General features: G+C 39.8%; 2 protein-coding genes across 2 annotated transcripts in view; one reads left to right on the top strand and one right to left on the bottom strand.

Moving 5' to 3' along the window:
* LOC120230996 (zinc finger protein 510-like) overlaps positions 1–9,293 on the top strand; it is a 31,245-nt gene extending 21,952 nt beyond the window's left edge. The window contains exon 5 of the mRNA XM_039230857.1: positions 8,822–9,293. Coding sequence (XP_039086788.1) covers positions 8,822–8,847 — 26 coding nt within the window. The 3' untranslated portion in view covers positions 8,848–9,293. The remainder of the gene's footprint in view (positions 1–8,821) is intronic.
* Positions 9,294–19,130: 9,837 nt separating this feature from the next.
* Positions 19,131–20,384, bottom strand: LOC120230995 (endogenous retrovirus group K member 6 Gag polyprotein-like). The gene has a single exon (XM_039230856.1). It carries the CDS (start codon positions 20,382–20,384, stop codon positions 19,131–19,133), a length of 1,254 nt encoding a protein of 417 aa, XP_039086787.1.
* Positions 20,385–21,088: the final 704 nt, after the last annotated feature.

The raw sequence follows: 21,088 nt of genomic DNA, 5'->3' as shown, positions 1-21,088 counted from the left end.
GAGAACTCACACAGGGGTGAAGCCATACAAATGTTATACATGTGGGAAGGCATTCAGTCATCAGTCAAGCTTAGGAAAGCACTGGAGAACTCACACAGGGGAGAAGCCATATGAATGTGATGAGTGTGGGAAAGCTTTTAGTGAGAAATCTGGCTTACGAATACACCAGAGAACTCACACAGGGGAAAGGCCGTACGAATGCGATGAGTGTGGGAAAGCTTTTAGTGAGAAATCTGGCTTACGAATACATCAGAGAACTCACATGGGAAAAACCCTTCAAGTGTAATGAGTGTGACAGAGCCTTCACCTCAGAGGACATCAGGAGATTCATAAAAGGGAGAAACTCTAAATATGATGAATGTGAGAAAGCTTTTAGCGAGAAAACTGGCTTACAGTTGCTGCAAGGAACTCACCCAAGGGAGAAGCTGTATGGATGTAGAGAGCATGGCCGAGCCTTCACCTACAGATCATTCCTCAGAAGACATCAGGAAGCTTCTACAGGGGAGAAATGTATTAATGTGTTGAATGTGGGGAAGCTTTCAGCCATAACTCAGGCTTCAGAAAACGTCACACTACACATTTCCCAGTGGTGTTCATTGAAAAGACTTTTCCTCTCGCCACTGAATGTTTTTGGTACCGTTGTCAAAAATCATTTCACCTTATATGTGAGGATTTATTTCTGGTCTCTGTTCCATTGATTTATATATTTTTTTGTCATTACACTATTTTCATTATGGTGGCTTTGTAGTAACAAACACTAAATCTGTAGATTGCTTTAGGTAGTATGGGTTTTAGCAGTATTAATTCTTGCAAACCATGAACATAGAATATCTTCTCATTTTTTGTATCTTCAGTTTCTTTCATCAAAGTTAATTTTAAGTTTTCAGTGTACAGATGTTTCATCATCGAGGTTAGAGTTCTTCCTAAATATTTTTTTTTATTTTGATGCTGTTGTAAATAGCTATTTAGCATTGTTTTCTTAAGTCTCTTTCTGATAGTTGATACCTGTAGAAATACAGCTGATACTTGAATGTTGATTTTGTGTCCTGCAACCACACTAACTTCATTTATTCATTTTAAAATATCTTTGGTGGAATTTTTGTAGAATTTATGTTTAAGATCACATAATCTACAAACAGTTTCACTTTTTTCTTTTGGATTTGTATGCCCTTTATTTCTTTTACCTGCATTACTGCTTTGGGTAAGACTTCCAGTACTAACATTGAGTAGAAGTAGGCAACCTTGGCTTTGTACCTAATGTTAAAGGAAAATCATTCAGCTTTTCACCATTTAGTATGATATTAGTTACGGGCTTACCAAATATAGCCTTTATTAAATTGAGCCATTTATCATGAAAGGACGTTTTGCCAAATGCTTTTTCTGCCTCTGTTAAGATGATTTTATAAGTTTTAGCTTTCATTCTATTAAGGTAGGATATTGCATTTATTGATTTGCATATGTTGAACCATCCTTGCATCCCAGGGATAAATTCCCCCTTGATCATGGTGTATGCTCCTTTTTTTTTTTTTTTTTTAAATTTTTTTTTAATGTTTTTATTTATTTCTAGGAGAGAGAGAGAGACAGTGTGAGCAGGGGAGGGTCAGAGAGAGAGGGAGTCACAGACTGAAACAGGCTCCAGGCTCTGAGCTGGCAGTCAGCACAGAGCCCGACGCGGGGCCCGAACCCACGAACCGCGAGATCATGACCTAAGCGAAAGTCGGACGCTTAACCGACTAAGCCACCCAGGCGCCCCGGTGTATGCTCCTTTTAATAACGCCTTTGAGTTCAGTTTGCTAGTATTTTGTTGAAGATGTTCACATCTATGTTTGTCATGTTTGTAACTTTCTTTTCTGGGAGTGTCCTTATTTGGCTTTGGTATGAAGGTAATGCTGACCTCATAAAATGAGTTTGGGAGTCTTCTCTTATCTTCAGTTTTTTGGAAGAGTTTGAGAACAGCTTGCATTATTTTTCTTTAAGTGTTGGTAGAATGTACTAGTGAAGCCATCTAGTCTTACATGTTTCTTTGTTGGGAGGATTTTGATTATTGCCTCAATCTTCTTACTCATTATTGGCCTATTGAGATGATTTTTTTTCATAATTCAGTCTTGTTAGCTTGTGTGATTCTAAGAATTTACCCATTTCTTCTAGGTCATCCAGTTTGTTGGCTTTTATTTGCTAACAGTTGTATCCTGCAATTCTTTTTATTTCTGTAGTATCAGTTGTAATATCTCCTCTTTCATTTATAATTTTATTTATATGAGTCCTGGTTTTTTCTTGGTTAATCTAGCTAAAGATCTCAGTTTATCATTTTTAAAAATTGCTTTTGGTTTTATTGATCTTTTCATTGTTTTTTGAGTCCCTATTTGATATATTTCTGCTCTAATTTGTATTATTCTGCTAATTTGAGGTTTAGCTTTTTCTTTTTTTTTTTTCTAGTTCTTTGACATGTAAAGTTTGGTTATTAACTGTATGTCTGTCTTTATTTGTGATTTAGGGTTTTATCACTGTAAACTCTTCCTTAGAAATGTTTTTGCTGCGTTGCATAGGTTTCAGTATACTGTTTTTTTCAATCTGTTTGTCCCAGATACTTACTGATTTTCCTTTTTATTTCTTCTTTGACCCATTGGTTGTTCAAGAGTGTGTTCAGTTTCCACATATTTGTAACTTTCCAGCATTCTTGCTGTTACTGATTTCTAGATTCAAACCACTGTGGTTGGGGAAATATACTTGATATGAATTCAGTCTTCTTAAAGTTGTTAAGACTTGTTTCGTAATCTAACATATGATCTATCCTGGAGAGTGTTCATGTGCACTTAAGAAGAGGGTGCATTCTGCGACTATTGGGTGGAATATTTCCTGTGTATGTCCATTACGTCCCTTTGCTCTATAGTGTTACTCAAGTCCAGTGTATCCTCATTGATTTTCTGCCTACATGATCTATCCACTGATGAAAGTGTGGCATAGGAGTACCCTTCTATTATTATATTGCTGCCTGTTTCTTCTTTCATTCTTGATAATATTTACTCTGTATGATTAGATGTCCCTATTTTTAGGCACTTATATACTTAAAATTGTTATATTGTCTTAATGAGTTGACACCTTAATCTTTATATAGTGTGTTTACCTCTGGCCACAGGGACTGGTGTGTCTCCTGGTGGGTTCCTAGTTTTATAGTTTTTTATTGGAGCCAAAGCTCCTACAGAGGCACTTTTGCACTCTGCCAAATTATTGTGAGTGAGGGGTGACAAGAGTAGACGACCTCCTATTCTGCCATCTTACTGATGTGTCTCTTCACCTGGAAATTCTTCAGGTATTAAGTTTTGAAATAAGATAGTGCAAGACTTCAAGTGTGTTCTTTTTTCTTTTTTTTTTTTAAATGTTTTATTTATTTCTAGGAGAGAGAGAGAGAGACAGCGTGAACAGGGGAGGGTCAGAGAGAGAGGGAGTCACAGACTGAAACAGGCTCCAGGCTCTGAGCTGGCAGTCAGCACAGAGCCCGACGCGGGGCTCGAACCCACGAACCGCGAGATCATGACCTAAGCGAAAGTCGGACGCTTAACCGACTAAGCCACCCAGGCGCCCCAAGTGTGTTCTTTTTTCAAGATCATTGTGTCTTCAGAGTCCCAGAAGATCCATACAAATTTTTTCAACTTCTTAAATTTTTTAATAAAAATGATTTTATTTTATTTTGTGGGTTTAATTTTTTGAAATTGTTTTTAATGTTTGTTTATTTTTGAGAGGTAGGGGGAGGGGGGACAGAGCAGGGGGAGACACAGAATCCAAAGTAGGCTCCAGGCTCAGAGCTGTTGGCACAGAACTCGACACAGGGCTTGAACCCATGAACTGTGAGATAACTGATCTGAGGTGAAGTCAGATGCTTAACCGACTGAGCCACCCAGGTGCCCCTAATTTTTTAAATTTTAATTTTAATTAACATACAGTGCAAAATTTAGGAGTTTTAGGAGTAGAATTCAGTGATTCATCACTTACATACAACACCCAGTGCTCATCCCAACAAGTGCCCTCCTTAGTACTCACCCCATCCGGCCCATCCCCCACCCACCTCCCTCCATCAACCCAGTTTGTTCTTTTTCATTAAGACTGTCTTGTGGTTTGTTTCCCTCTCCTCTTCTTCCCTTTCCTATATGTTCATCTGTTTTGTTTCTTAAATTCTACATACAAATGAAATCATCTGGCATTTGTCTTTCTCTAATTGACTTATTTCACTTAGCATAACACATTCTAGTTCCATCCACATTGTTGCAGATGGCAAGATTTCATTCTTTATGGTTAATATTCCATGTATACCACAGTCTTTATCCATTTATCAGTGGATGGACATTTGGGCTTTCTCCATAGTTTGGCTATTGTTGGTAGTGCTGCTATAAACACCAGGATGCATGTGCCCCTTCAAATCTGCATTTTTGTATCCTTCTGGTAAATACCTAATGGCACAATTGTGAATTGTAGGGTAGTTCTATTTTTAGTTTTTTAAGGAACCTCCATGCAGTTCTCCAGAGCAGCTGCACCAGTTTGCATTCCCACAACAGTATAAGATCCTCACCTCTCCACATTCTCACCAATGCCTGTTGTTTCTTGTATTGTTAATGTTAGCCATTCTGACAAGTGTGAGGTGTTTGTTAACCATCTGGATGCCTTCTTTGGAAAAATGTTCCTGTCTTCTGCCCATTTCTTAACCAGGCTATTTGTTTTTTGGATGTTGAGTTTGATAAGTTCTTTATAGATTTTGGATACTAACTGTTTATCAGATAATGTCATTTGCAAATACCCTCTCCCATTCCATAGGTTGCCTTTTAGTTTTGTTGATTGTTTCCTTCTCTGTGGAGAAGGTTTTTATCTTGACAAAGTCCCAGTAGTTCATTTTTGCTTGTTTCCCTTGCCTCTGGCGATGTGTCTAGTAAGAAGTTGCTCTGGCCAAGGTCAAAGAGGTTGCTACCTGTGTTCTCGTCACATTTAGGTCTTTGATTCATTTTGAATTTATTTTTGTGTATAGTGTGTATTTATTATTTTGTGTATAAGAGAGTGGTTCAGTGTCATTCTTCTGCATGTTGCTGTCCAGTGTTCCCAACACCATTTGTCAAAGAGACTGCCTTTTTTCAATTGGATATTCTTTCCTGCTTTGTCGAAGACTAGTTGACCTATTGTACATACACACTTTATAATAGTATTTCCTATTTCTCTTTTTAAAAATTTGCCTTTGGAATTTTGATAGGAAGTGCATTAAATCTGTAGATCGCTTTGGATAGTATTGATATCTTAACAGTTTTCAGTCTTGCCATGAACTTGGTTGTTTTTATTTGTATTTGTATCTTCTTTAATTTCTTTCAGCAGTGTTTTATAGTTTTCACTGTACAAGTCTTTGACCTCTTTAAATTTATTTCTTAGCACTTTATTCTTTTAAATTCTATTGTAAATTATTCTTTTTAATTTTATTTTCTGATTTTCCATTGTTCAAGTTTAAAAAGGACAGATTTTTTTGTTACTGATTATTGTATCCTACAACTTGTCTGAATTTGTTTATTCTAACAGATTGTGTGTGTGTGTGTAGAATCTTAAGGGTTTTCTGTATTTAAGATCATGCCATCTGAACAATGATAATTTTGCTTCTTCCTTTTGAAATTAGCTGTTTTTTATTTCTTTTTCTTGCCTAACCGCTCTGGCTAGGACTTCTAATACTGTGTTGAATAAATGTTGCATGAGCAGCCACCTTTGTTTTATTTCTGACCTTAGTGGGAAAAGTTTCAGTCATTCCATGTCCAGTATAATCTTAGCTGTGGATTTTTCATAGATAGTTTTTATTGTTTAGAGATTCTTCCTTAGATTTTTTTTCTTGAGGGGGTATTGAATTTTGTCAGATGCTTTTTCTGCATCAAGTTAGATGATTGCTTCTTTTGATTTTAATATGTTAACATTGTGTATTACATTGGTTAATTTTCATATATTGAAGTATCCTCATTATGGGAATCAATTTCACTTGGTCACAGTGTATGATCCTTTTAATATGCCTTTGGATTCTGTTGGCCAGTATTTTGTTGAGTAGTTTTAACTTTAGTTTTCCTAAGTGATATGGTATGTGGTTTGTCTTGTACCATCTTTTCCTATGTTTTGTATCACAGTAATGCTGGCCTCAGAGAAGAACTTAAAAATCTTTCCCTGTTCACTTTTTTAAAAGGAAAAGATTGAGAAGAATTGGTGTCTTCAAATGCTAGAATTGTTAGAATTTACTAATGAATTCATCTGGTCCTGGGATTTTCTTTATTGGATGATTTTTGATTACTGATTTCATGCACTTATTGGTATTAGGCCAATTAAGATTTTCTTTTTCTTTGTTTTTTAGTCTTGGTAGGTCATTTCTAAGAATTTATTAATTTAACTAGGTAATCCAGTTTGTTAGCATATGATTGTTCATTGTACTTTCTTATAATCCTTTTTATTTTTGTAAAATTGGCAGTAGTTTTCCTCTTATTTCTGATTTTAGTTATTTGAGTGTATTCTCTTTTATTCTAACCAAAGAAAGGTAAATTTTCTGGATCTTTGTGAAGAGCAAACTTTTGGTTTTGTTGTTTTTTTCCTATTGTTTTTCTCTGTTTTGTTTATATCTTGACTATAATTGTTATTTTCTTCCTCCTAGGTTTGGAATATTTGTTTCTTTTTCTTACTAAAGTTTAGGTTCTTCATCTGAGATCTTTTTTTAATGTGTTTACAACTATAGATTTCTCTCAGCACTGTGATGTTTCTGCCCTGAAGTCTCTTGATAATCTTACTGAGGATCCCTGCATTTGATGAGTAACTTTTCTTTTTCATTCAAGATTCACTCTGTGCTTTGGCATTCAACAATTTGATTAGAATCTGGTTCAGTGTGAATTAAAGTATATTTTTTATATATAACATCATTGTCTGTATAGAAAACTCTAAAGCTGCAAAAAAACTCAGCATTAATACACAGATTTGGCAGAGTTATAGCATCTAATTTCAGTATCCAAACATCACTTTTCTATATACCAAATTCAGAGGACAACTGGAATTTAAAATTTAAGAAAATGGATATTTGAGTAGCTTGAGTGTCTGCCTTCAGCTTAGATCATGATGTCATGGTTCATGGGTTGAGCTCCATGTCAGGGCTCTCTCTCACTCTGTCTTCCCCTGCTCACACACTCCCTCTCTCTCAAAATAAAAAACTAAAAAAGGTGACACAGTCCAGGAAACTTTCAGGCTCAAATAAAACCTGAAAGCTCATAAGCTGCAGGGCTGGAATCTGCGACAGAGTCACCTACAACCTCCAGAGGTAGCAGGGAAGCAGTGAGCACAGGGGCTCAAGGGGAAGTACACCTGCTTGCTTACTGCCCTTTGTGGCTGTTGGGGGGTCTCCTTCAGTTTAGTGTTCAGACACCAGAACTTTTATTTTTTTATTTTTTTACAAATAGTTTATTGTCAAATTAGTTTCCACATAACACTCAGTGCTCATCCCCAAAGTGCCCTCCTCCATGCCCATCCCCCCTCCCCCCCACATCCATCAGTCCTCAGTTTTTGTCAGCATTCAAGAGTCTCTCATGGTTTGCCTCTCTCCCTTTCCCCCACCATTTCCGCCCTTCTTCTCCCCCTTGTTCCTCCGTCAAGTTCCTCCTAATCCTCCTATACGTGCAAACATATGATATTTGTCCTTCTCTGCCTGACTTATTTCGCTCAGCATAACACCCTCAAGGTCCATCCATGTTGCTACACATGGCCAGATTTCATTGTTTCTCATTGCCATGTAGTATTCCATGGTATAGATAAACCACATCTTCTTGATCCATTCATCTGTTGATGGACACTTAGGCTCTTTCCATGTTTTAGCTATTGTGGAGAGTGCTGCTATGAACATTGGGGTACATGTGCTCCTATGCCTCAGCATTTCTGTATCCCTTGGGTAAATTCCTAGCAGTGCTATTGCTGGGTCATAAGGGAGTTCTATTGTTAGTTTCCTGAGGAACCTCCACACTGTTTTCCAGAGGGGCTGTACCAGTTTACATTCCCACCAACAGTGTAGGAGGGTGCCCGTTTCTCCACATCCTCGCCAGCATCTAGAGTTCTCTGATTTGCTCATTTTAGCCACTCTGACTGGCGTGAGGTGGTATCTCAGTGTGGTTTTGATTTGTATTTCCCTGATGAGGAGGGATGCTGAGCATCGTTTCATGTGTCTGTTGGCCATCTGGATGTCCTCTTTGGAGAAGCAGACACCAGAACTTTTAAAAGATAAACTGAGGCATATTAAGATTTTTAAGAGTTTATTTGAGGACAGACCTGTTCGAAATAAGCAGCATCCATCTAGCAGATAGAAGTTCTAAGGAAGTATGCAAAGTTAGCCAGAAGAGAGCAGGATGAAGGAAGTAATACAAGGGCAAAAAGGTAGGTTCTTTTCCTTTCAGGGAAGACAGGAGTCTGTTGGGCAGATTACCTGACTAGTGCTGACCAGGTGATACTGAATAGCTGCTTTAAGATTCCATTTCAGGGATACCCAAAACTGTAATTAAGTTGTCTCATTTTGGTGACATGGGGCTCAGCATAAGCAACTCCATTTTGGACCTATCGTCTTGTTTTTAATGTGCCTGATGGGGTGAGAGTGACATCACCAAGGCCTCAGATGAGGGGTCCCAGCTACAACTCGCAGGACGAGCGGCAGCGTGCTGCATATGGCAGAGGAGGAGGGGGCTCTCGTTACATACAGTGGGCTGCGAGGTCGGCCACGCTGCCCTTCCACTCTCATCCAGTGCAGCCTTCCTTCCTTTAATGTCACTGGAAACATTTGTTGCTCCCACAGTTCCCAGGGCCAGCGAACAAGAGTAACCGACAGTGTCTGTATCCAGCCTAGGCTTCCCTCTCTCTGCCTGATCTCTGCTCCCCCGGACGCTGTGCAGGTGTCCTGTGCCCCAGCCCGTGGCCTCCACCAGCTGACCTCCTGCAGACCTGGAGCGGATGGTGTTCTGTGGACAGAAAATTTACTGAGTCCCTGAGCAGTGATCTCATTTTCTCTGTGTGTGCTTCTTAATTGTAAATAGTTTGAGATTTGGTTTATTTATATATCCATTTATTTGTAACTTTTCCTAAACTGTGCCCTTAGAGAATTTGGTAACATGTATTTACATTTGTAATTATTTCCTTAATAGGTATTTAATGGACTAACAACTGCCCCATTTTAAACATACCCAATCTGGTCATTAGAGATTCAGATAATATCTTTTTCAACCTAAAGTACCCATACATCTGTATAATAAACTCACTTATTAATCTGAGCTAGAATGAGTTAAATGAAAGTTGCATTGAAGTAAAAGAATTGTGTAATGATCCAAGCAGCTAGGATCACATCAGGATGGGGCACATATGTGCCCACAGGGTACAAGCATCATCTGAGGAATGGTGATGTGAGAGGCATAGACACCCAGGCCTGGACAGATACTGATTTATGAAGCAAAAACAACAGAGCAGTGGCTGGGGTACTTTCTACCTTTTCTTGGTCAGTTATGCTGGTTTGTAAACCCGCCCGATCATCCTCTGTGCAACTGACAGCAAATTTGTGCATTCATTCATTCATGCATTGATTCTAAAATGTTTCTTGAGTGCCTACTGTACACAAGGACTATTCCAGGCACTGGGTACACATCAGTGAATAAAAAAACCTGTGCTGTTCACAACTTACCAGAGTGTCAGCCTCCACAGGAATAGGTGCTGGTGTAGGGAAACCTATACTGTAATTCACTAACTGCTGGAAGGTCAGTGTGCACAAGTCTGAGAGTTAGAGGCTCCAGAGGGACACACTTTGGGTGAATATAGCACTGCCCACTTCTATAAGGTGCTCGTAGTGAATATTGGAGAAAAATCCCCTCATGCTTCTGGCAAAAGGGACCATATTGAAGGAAGGGCAAAAGAAACCATATTTAAATACAGCACAGCATTCCATTCTTAAAAAGTTCTGTCCTAAGGAGAAAGTACTTAACCAAATTTAAAACCCCCTGGAGGTTTTTCAGAGCCTAACTGACATGGGGGAAGGGAAATAACCCAAATTCAACGGATTCTAACCTTCTTTGGGAAGAAAAGGAAACACTTCCAGTCCCCCCTAGCCTTCCATGTGGTTGAAAAGAAATAACCAGTTACGGCCCATTCTAGCTGTCCTGTTCCATTAAGTAGAGGGGGAGCAGAAGCACATATTTAGTTCCCAGTCCAGAGGCACAAGCTCACAAAATGACTTTGAGACCTAGCCATAGGACTATAGAACACCTCCTTCCTCCATGCCTTGCCACCAAATTACTAAAGGCCCATTGACAGCAGTTTATTTTAGGCAATTCATCACTTACAGACTCCAGAAAAATGTACAAGGCCCACTTTTTTAAAACTTTGAAGACCTAAAACAAGAATCATATATGGCTGGGTTGTTACAATTATCAGACTAGTAATATAAAATAATGATAAATATGCTAAGTGTGCTAATAGAAAAAGTAGACACCATGAAAGAACAAATGGGCAATATAATACATTTTAAGAAAGAATTAAACAAATGCTAGATACCAAAAACACTAACAGAAATGAAGATTGCCCTCAATGGGCCTTCTAGTAACTAGACATGATTGAGGAAAGAATCTCTGAATTCAGGATTTATTCATAAAAACCTCCAAAGCTGAAAAGCAAAGAGAAAAAAAGACTGGCAGAATATCTAAGAATGTGGGACAATTATGAAAGGGGTAACATACACCTAACAGAAATATCAGAAGGAGAAGAAAACTACCTGAAGCAATTTTTGAAATAAAAATGGCTGAAAATTACCCTGTATTCCTACCAAACCATTGATCCAGGAAACTCAGAGAACAATCAAGATAAATGCTAAAACTATACGTAAGGCATATAATTTACAAACCATAGAAAACCAAAACCGAAGAAAAAGTCCTGAAAGAACTTTTTTTGAACCCCTATACCTATAGTGAGGCAAAGATAAAAACTACATCTGACTCCTAAGAAACCATGCCAGCAAAAAGAGAGACGAGTGAAATATTTAGTCTTGATAGAACAAGAACAAAACAAAAAAAGATTAAAAAAAAAAAAACCCTCACCAACCTAGAATTATATACCCTGTGAAAATATCCTTCAAAAGTGAAGGAGAAATACTTTCTCGGACAAAAATATACACAGATACACTTTATATAGAAATTAAGAGTATTATAATGGGTTTTTAGTACCCGTGAAACAGTGTTACTTAAAAGTAGACTCTGATTAGTTTTAAATGTATTACAAAGTTATACTAAGAAATGTAAAAATAAGTAAATAAATGTTATGCTAAGGAGAGAAACTGGAATGATGTAAAATAGTTGAAACCATGAGAGGCAGAAAAGAGTAGAAGACAAAAATAGGAACAAAGGCAACAAACAAAATTGTAACAAATATAGGTATCAGTCCAGCTATATCAATACTGATGGTGAACATCAGTGGCCTAAATGCACTAATCAAAAGCATTGTCAGAATGGGGAAAAAAAAAAACATGACCCAACTACATGCTGTTTATAAGAAACCTACCTTTAAATAAAGATGTAGATTAAAAGTAAAAGATGGAGAAAAATATGCTAACAGCAAAAGGAAACAGGAGTAGCTATATTTCAGACAGGACAAACTTATTTATTTTCAAGTTACTTAACATACAGTGTAGTCTTGGCTTCAGGAGTAGAAACCAGTGATTCTCATCACTTACATACAACACCCCATGCTCATCCCAGCAGCTGCCCTCCTTAATACCCATCCTCCATTTGACGCACCCCTCCCTTGAGCACCCCTCAGTTTGTTCTCTGTATTTAAGAGTCTCCTATGGTTTGCCTCCCTCAGTGTTTTTATCTTATTTTTCTTTCCATTCCCCCATGTTCATCTGTTGAGCTTCTCAAATTCCACATATGAGTGAAATCATGACATCTGTCTCTCTGACTTCACTTAGCATAATACTCTCCAGGTCCATCCACATTGTTGCAAATGGCGAGATTTCATTCATCGCTGAGTAGTATTCCATTGTATACATATACCACATCATCTTTTTTTTAAATTGTTTTTTGTTTTTTATTATTGAGACAGAAACAGAGCATGAGTGGGGGAGGGGTAGAGAGCGAGGGAGACACAGAATCCGAAACATGCTCCAGGCTCTGAGCTGTGAGCACAGAGCCGGATGCGGGGCTTGAACCCACTTCCCGCGAGATCATGACCTGAGCTGATGTTGGATGCTTAACCGACTGAGCCACTCAGGCGCCCCTACCACATCATCTTAATCCATTTGTCAGTTGATGGATATTTGGGCTCTTTCCATAATTTGGCTTTTGTGGATAGCACTGCTATAAACATTGGGGTGCATGTGTCCCTTTGAATCCCCATTTTTGTATCCTTCGGATAAATTCCTAGTAGTGCAATTTCTGGGACATAGGGTAGTTCTATTTTCAACTTTTTGAGAAACCTTATAGTGTTTTCCAGAGTGGCTGCACCAGTTTGCATTCCCACCAACAGTGCAAAAGGGTTCCCCTTTCTCCATATCTTCCCCAATATCTGTTGCTTCCTGAGTTGTTAATTTTAGCCATTCTGACGGGTGTGAGCTGGTATTTCATTGTGGTTTGGATTTGTATTTCTGACGATGAGTGATGTTGAGCATCTTTTCACGTGTCCATTTGTCATCTGGATGTCTTTGGACAAAGTGTCTATTCATGCCTTCTGCCCATTTCTTTACTGGACTATTAGTTGTTTGGATGTTTGGTAAATATTTTATAGATTTTTGGATACTAATCCTTTATCTGATACGTCATTTGCAAATATCTTCTCCCATTCCATCAGTTGCCTTTTAGTTTTGCTGATTGTTTCCTTTACTGTGCAGAAGCTTTTTATCTTGATGAGATCCCAATAGTTCATTTTGCTTTTATTTCGCTTGCCTTTGGAGACATGGTAAGTAAGAAGTCACTGAGGCCTAGGTCACAGGGGCTGCTGCCTGTTTTCTCCTGTAGTATGTTGATGGTTGTTGCGGGCGAAATGACACAAAGACGAGACACACAAAAGACAGACAAAGACACAACTCTGGCCGGAGGGAAAAAATTCTCCGCAAGTCCCCTTGCGGTTTATTTTTATACCCCGGTAGCTGGACACATACCGGAATCTAAGAAATGCATTCTTTTACCAAATAAGGACAAAAAGCCAAGCACATTCCAAGGACGCGGGGGGGGNGGGCAGGGAGGGGGGGGGGGGGGGGGGGGGGGGGGGCGGGGAGCAAAGGGAGGAAGTGACCACAGCATGTTTACTAAGAGGCCTGCCCGAGGCCTGCCCGAAACTCCAGCCTCTTCCTTATTTTTAAGGAGGGCATGTTCCCTCGTATGCGTGCGGATCATTAACCTTGGATATTGTTTACAGGCCTCTTGGCAGAACATCCTGTTTGCAAGCATGATCTACCCAAGCAGAGAGTCTTGTTTGCAGGCACATCTCTGTTTCCTTAACCATTCTTTCTCGTGGTCACTGTCGGGCTCCCACATCTCCCCCTTTTTTGTGAGAAGCAGTAGCAAGCTGTAAGGTGGCGAGAACGCGTTGTCTATCCTTTTTTAGTTGTTGCCCTCTTCGCCAGCACCGGAAGACTAGAATAATAACACAGCATAAGAGTATTATGAACAAGGTATTCCCGAAAGTAGTTCCAATTAGGGTAGATACATGCCCAAGAGGATTCAAATTATTCATCCCTTCCTGTAAATCCCTTAACAGATCGGACCCAGTAATGTCAGGTAGCGTTTTGCTAAATGTAGACCAAATTTGTTGCTCTAATTCCATAATTTCCTTAGTTAGGTTCTGATGCCCTGTTAATGACCGTTTCAGCTTTTCCCAACCCTCACTCATGTTGAAAGGCACAGGTGTTATAATTGAGAGGAGTTCCAATCACATTTCAACACCCTTTTTGTGGATAAGGCAGTTAATTGATCCCCAAGCCAAGAAACACTATGTTGAAGATTGAGTACATCAGTTGCAAGTTGTGCATCCAAATCTCGTTGTTGCCATAATAAATGAGAGTCTTTATGCCACTCCCGTACAAAGTCTGCTGTTTGGATTCCTTGATGCAAAGCAAGTCCAGCCATGGCAGTGGTTGCAGTAACTGAAGCCACTGCAAGAACTGAAGCTATGATTACTCCAAGCATGCGTCGGGACCGGTGAAGCAAGGTCTGTACAGCAGTCACCAAATGAGATACAGCAAAATAGTCCGACCAAGGTCTTGTCAGATTTACAGGTAGCCATACTTCGGTTCGAGTTTTAACAACCACCAGTGAAAAATTAGAGTTGTTGGTTTGTGTTTCAAAATTTTTCCACCATGACTGATTTACACATTGTGTTAAATTACAATGATTACATGATATAGATCCCTCTGTAGCATTCCAAGTCCAGTTCCCATACAACAATGCAAACGGGTATTTTAGACAAGCCGTAGCAGAATAAGATTTATTAACATGCAAGTTAACATGAAAGGGACCTGAACTGTCAGTCATATTGAAAGTATAGTTTCCCGACCATATAGTGAGATTCCCTGAAACTGCCCATAATTTCCAAATATTCCCTTGAAAGTGGGGATACCCTAACAATTGCAACTGAGGGGGAATGAGTGCAAACTGCTGCCATTTTACAGTTTCATTACTGTTACCCATTAAAGTACCATTAATTTGATGCCATTTGAGAGTTTTGTTAGACCATTTTTCCAAAATTTGGCCATGATCAGGGCTCCAATCTACAATAACAAATCCAGAATAGTTCATGACCTTAAAAGGCCGATGACCTCGGCAACTTTCCCATTCCAAAGATTCTATAGAAGGAATAAAAAAATTAGAAGGGCATAATGGTATAAAGATATCAGGATGGTGACTCATCGGTGTCGTAGAGGTGTTGAATCCCCTGGTGGAAACAAGCACAGTAAAGACAGCAGGATGATAATTATTATATTTTGCCCCCCAGGTATTATAAGAGTGATGATTATGCTCTCTTGTAGAGAGACAAAAGGGATGTCTTCCGATGCACAAGGGGAGGCCCTCCATTGCAACAGTAACATTACTTATGTTATATTGATTATTATGATGATACAAATGCTCAATTCCTTCACACGTGGGTGGTGGGAAGAATGCGGTTTCCTTGGTGCATACCTGTACTTCAGGTTCACCCCAAGAGACAGCTCTCACAAGAGGAGGATTAGGAACATAAGCCCAATAAGTATATTCTATCGCTTGCGCATACATTACCTGACAGGTAACCACAGCCATCATAGCCAACAGCAAATCAGTAGGATTACGAGGTTGACCAGCATTAACGAGCGTTTTCTCAGCCTCCTGTGTAAGCTTCTTCAGTTGCCCCCATGTTGGAGGCGACGCAGATCGGGTAGGGAAGGTAAGGCTCCACCGTGCAGAAAGCTCTTCAAATTTTCGCACAAAGCGATCATCCATTATGAATCTTGATCAATTGAGTTGGTGCCCAAAACCTAAAATTATCAATAGATATGAAAGCATAACCTCGCCCCAAATATATCAGTGATGCTGGAACCCAACCTTTATCTTTATACCAAATGAGTGTATTCAAGTTCTTCTTATCCTCTTCTTTCCTCCGAAAATGCAATTCTGCTGCTGATAGATTTTCTTTGCTCCAAATATTCAGAAAATTTAAAGTAAGTAAGGTTTTATTCAAGATGTCTTTTGGTTTCATAAATCTCTCCTGTTCCCCCTTTATTTTTTCAATATACTCACGTAAAGTATGATTAGCTCTTTCAATGATAGCTTGTCCTTGACTATTATAAGGGATGCCAAAAGTATGAATTATATGATATTGGGATAAAAAATGAGCTAATTTTGCAGATTGGTAGGCAGGTGCGTTACCAGTGTTCAATTCAGTTGGTACCCCCATAACTGCAAAACAAGATAATAAATGAGTAATAACAGCGTCAGATTTTTCAGAATGTAATGCAGTAGCCCATTGGAAATGTGTGCATGTATCCATAGTATGATGGATGCATTTTTGTTGTCCAAAAGATGAAATAAAAATTACATCCATTTGCCATTTCTGATTTGCTTGTAATCCTCTTATGTTGACACCTGGTGGGGTAAATGGTAAGGTAAAAGGCACACAAATGGAACAAGAGCGAACAGTAAGATTTTTTTAATCCTTTAGAGTTAGTATGTTGCAGACGATGCTCTTGTTTTGCTGCTTCTATAGGATAAAGTAATGCATCAATTGTAGCATTTCCGAATGACAAGGGTCCAGGAAGGGCGGAATGTGCACAGATATGAGTAAAGAAAATTGATTCTGAACGCCACAGAAGCGATTGTTGTACCTGATAAAACAATTTATCAATATCTGTCTTAAGAGTTATAGGCAGTGAAACCTGAGGAAGCTGTAGACAAGAGAGAACAGCATATCGAGAATCTGAAACAATGTTAACAGGAAGTTGAGGAAAATCTTGCAAAACTAAATAAATAGCCCACAACTCAGCAGGCTGTACAGAGGAGAACGAATGGGGAAGGACTTTAGAACGTTCAAAAGTCCAGTATCCAGCGGTGTTTTTATTTGCATCAGTAAAAACAGTGGGTCCTTTAACTGGAACATCTGAAATCGGAGATTGAGGTATCATGGGGTTAGTTCGAAGAAAATCAATCAATTTAGATGACGGATAATGATTAGAAAATGAACGAGGAAATGAATCAAGGGAAATCTGCCAATTTTCATTAAATTGTAAACATGAAGATATCTGAGCATTCGTTAATTGAGTAACAATCTGGTGTGGTTCTTTCCCTGATAATTGTAGAATACGATTGCGACCCTTCTGTATAAGAAATGCTAATTTATCCATATATGTAGTTAATTTTTTGGAGAAACTGTTAGGTAAAAAAACCCATTCTATTAATCCTTTTTCTTGAGCAGTCGCACCAGATGGAGAATGAGGGGTATGAAATATTATGAATGAAATAGGTTGAGATGCAGAAATATATGTTAAAAAACCATCATTTAATATTTGTTCAACAAATTGAAGCTCTTGCAAAGCCAAGGGGGTTAAGATTCGGGGACTATCTAAAGCTGTGTCTCCTTCTAAAGTAGAAAAAAATAAGTGTCGTAATTGATAAGTAGGAATCCCAAGTACCGGGCGTAGCCAATTAATATCTCCTAATAATTTCTGGAAGTCATTTAAAGTTTTTAAATGGTCTCTTCTAATTTGTAATTTTTGAGGCCGGATTTGGTGTTGTTCTAATATTGTCCCTAAATAAGAAATGGGAAAATCCTTCTGAACTTTCTCTGGTGCTATATGCAAGTTATATTGTTTCAAAGCTTCCTGTACCTTTAAGAAGAATTTATCATGTTCAGCAATACTGGGAGCTGCCAATAAAAGATCATCCATATAATGATAGAGAATATAATTAGGATACTCTTGACGGATAGACTGTAAAGAACGAGCTACAAACTCTTGACACAAGGTAGGACTATTCCCTGTGGCAAGACTGTCCATTGGTAGCGCTTCACAGGCTGAGCGTGATTAAGAACAGGAACCGTGAAAGCAAATTTATCTCTGTCTTGTAATTGTAAAGGAATAGTAAAAAAGCAATCTTAAAGCTCTAGTGCCATTAAAGACCAATTTTGAGGAATAAGAGCGGGAGAAGGAAGGCCTAGCTGTAAGGCTCCCATAGGTTCAACACATTTATTAACTTCTCTTAAATCCGTCAACATTCTCCATTTTCCAGATTTCTTTTTTATAACAAACACAGGATAATTCCAAGGGGAAGTAGAGGGCTCTATATGGCCAAGTTGAAGTTGCTCTGATACTAATTGCTCTAAGGCCTTGAGCTTCATTTTTGGTAATGGCCACTGCTCAACCCATTCAGGAGTATTAATTATCCATTTTACTGGGAGTGCTCGAGGACCTTGAGCAGAGGCCACTAGTTTCCCGACGGAATGGTTACAGAAGCCCCCATGGGAGAGAGAAGATCTCTTCCCCATATATTAATAGGTATACTAACAATATAAAAAGTGACAAAAACTGTTTTTCCATTATGGAACTGGCATTGTAAAGGACGAGTACTTTTCCAAACATCTGCAATGGAGCCTAATCCTGTCAGCGTTAGAGGACTTTTTTCTTTGTTCCAGTCCTGGGGCCATTGTTGAGAGGAAATGACTGAAACATCTGCCCCTGTGTCTATTAACCCTTCAAAGTTCCTTCCTTGTATGGTCAAGGAAAGAACAGGGCGAGAATCCGTGATAAGCATCTCCCAAAATATATGTTGCCCAGTACTTCCAAAACCTCCTGACCTTTCATTAGGAAGAGCAGAAAAGGGAAGATGAGATAAAAGAAGTATTTGTGCTATACGTTCTCCAGCCAATAGTGAAAACGATAGAAGTAGAAACCATGATTAAAATTTCTCCAACAAAATCAGAGTCTATTACTCCAAGAATTATGGTTAGACCTCTTAAAGCCGCGCTGCTGTGGCCCAGTATTAAGCCAAAGGTGCCTTTAGGCAATGGGCCAAATATGTTTGTTCTTAATTTATAAATGCCACCTCCCGGAGACAAAACATTTTCAGCGAGAGACAAATCAGCAGCAGCACTTCCTGAAGTTGCAGAGCGTAAATCTGACACCATTAAAGGTTTGGTTATTCCTGATGTAGTAGTCATCTCTAAGGGTTCTTGGGAAACAAAGGGGTTACTGGAGGAGTGGGAGGCGTGGCCAGTTGAGTCCCCGGCATTGTTCTTGGGCCCTGGGGACTGAGGCCCGCTAAGTAGTTTCCCGAATGTGGGTTACCAATGGGATTGCCGTATTTATCAGTTTTAGAACGACATTCATTGGTCCAGTGAAGCCCCTTGCCGCATTGGCGGCAAAGCCCAGGGGGCTTATTTTGTTTTGTATATCCTTGTTTTGCCCTCAATTTTCTGCAATCCTTTTTCATATGTCCAGGTTTCCCACAATGGTAACAATTTCCGCCCTTAGAGGGCTTCATAGCTTGAGCCAAGGCAGTAGCAAAAACAGTAGCATTATGTTCAGTTCCTCCCACTCCCGAACAAGCTCTACTATATTCAGCTACAGAAGCTCCTTGCCCTCTTAAAGGACCCAAAACACGTTTACATTACGGGTTTGCATTTTCGAAAGCAAGTGTCTGCAAAAGTATCTCCAAGATTTCATCACGTCCAACAGCCCACTCAACAGACACCTGCAATCTAGCAAGAAAATCAGTATATGGTTCATTGGGTCCTTGTAAAGTTTTTGTGAAAGAAGGCTGAGCGTGGCCAGTAGGTACAACATGACGCCAAGCCCTAAGAAATACTTGGCGCACCTGTTGTAAATCCTGGTCAGAATATTGAGCCTGATCTCTTAAGGCTCGAAATTGTCCCTCTCCCATCAGTTTATCCTCTAGAGGACCAGGAGGGTTCTGTCCCTCATTAATTTGAGCCTGCTTTCGGGCTGCTTCTTCCCACCAACTCCTTAATTGCAACCATTGGGATCCTTCAAGCACAGCCTGGGCTATGGCCTCCCAATCCAGGGGAAGAACCAATTTTGTTTTCCCTACAGAATCTAACATAGCTAATACAAAAGGGGATTGGGGACCATATTGAGCGACAACAGCTTTAAGGTCCTTGAAAAACTTATATTCAAAAGGCGAATATTGAACATTAATCATATTGTTGGGAGCTGCTTTCTGTTGAATTGTAAATAATTGTGGAGGATCTATGAAACCACCAGAGGGCACAGGGATATCATCATCATAGAACATGGACATGGGAAATGAGAAGGAACGCCCCTCTCGGCCTATATCTGGAGCCCCATGAGATACCGGAAAAAGAGAAGCATAGGGAGGGGCCGTGGGAGTAGGATCCTTCTTTGTTCCTTCATTTTGTGTTTTCCACCATTGTTGAAAAAGTCGGGTCACTTTATCCATCCCGTCGTTCCCGTCAGACGACGAGGAGGACTCAGGAGAACTATCAGATTCGGCATCTGATTCCCCATCCCTGGAATACAAAGCAGCGGCCGCGGAAGCGTCATTTAAAGCGGCAGCATCTGATTCCTTTTGTTTCTCGTTAGGGACTTCCTCATAAACCACCTCAGGTTTTGTAGATTTAGTTTCACTATCTGTAGAAAGCAATGCAACTGCTTGAGTGATAGCACTACATAGAGTCCACAATTTCAAAGGAATTGTGTTACTCTTCTGATGCTGTTGCTGTAATTCCTTCTGTATTAATTTCCATTCCTTTAAGTTTAATTGTACTTTAGGTTGGCACTTAAACCAATAACAATGCTGCTCCACAAGGCGAAATAATTCTGATAAACGGCGACTAGATGCCTTCACCCGGATGGAGTGGAGAAGTCCTTTGACTAGCTCCATGTATTGTGCCTTTGCTGATGGGGAATTCCCCATAATTTTCCCGAAAGTTCCCCTGCCTTGGACCTACAGTCCCCGAGGGGTACTCACCCTTTCTGTTTCGCTCATGCCCCACTTTGGGCGCCAGATGTTGCGGGCAAAATGACACAAAGACAAGACACACAAAAGACAAAGACACAACTCCGGCCGGAGGGAAAAAATTCTCCGCAAGTCCCCTTGCGGTTTATTTTTATACCCTGTTAGCTGGACACATACCGGAATCTAAGAAATGCACCAAAAAGGACAAAAAGCCAAGCACATTCCAAGGACGGGGGGGCGGGGGGGAGCAAAAGGAGGAAGTGACCACAGCATGTTTACTAAGAAGCCTGCCTGGGACTCCAGCCTCTTCCTTATTTTTAAGGAGGGCATGTTCCCTCGTATGTGAGTGGATCATTAACCTTGGATATTGTGTGCAGGCCTCCTGGCAGAGCATCCTGTTTGCAGGCATGCTTTGCCCAGGCAGGGAGCCCCGCGTGCAGGCACATCCCCGCGTCCCTAACCACGCTTTCTTGTGGTCACTGTCGGGCTCCTACAATGGGTTCCTGTCTCACATTTAAGTCTTTCATCCATTTTGAATTTACTTCGTGTATGGTGTAAGAAAGTGGTCCATTTTCATTCTCTTGCATGTTGCTGTCCAGTTCTCCCAGCACCATTTGCTAAACAGGCTG

Source organism: Hyaena hyaena, unplaced genomic scaffold, assembly GCF_003009895.1.
Source record: "Hyaena hyaena isolate Hyena2069 unplaced genomic scaffold, ASM300989v1 scaffold_51, whole genome shotgun sequence".
In the NCBI taxonomy this organism is placed as follows: Eukaryota; Metazoa; Chordata; class Mammalia; order Carnivora; family Hyaenidae; genus Hyaena; species Hyaena hyaena.
This window is presented reverse-complemented; position numbering and strand designations above follow the sequence as displayed.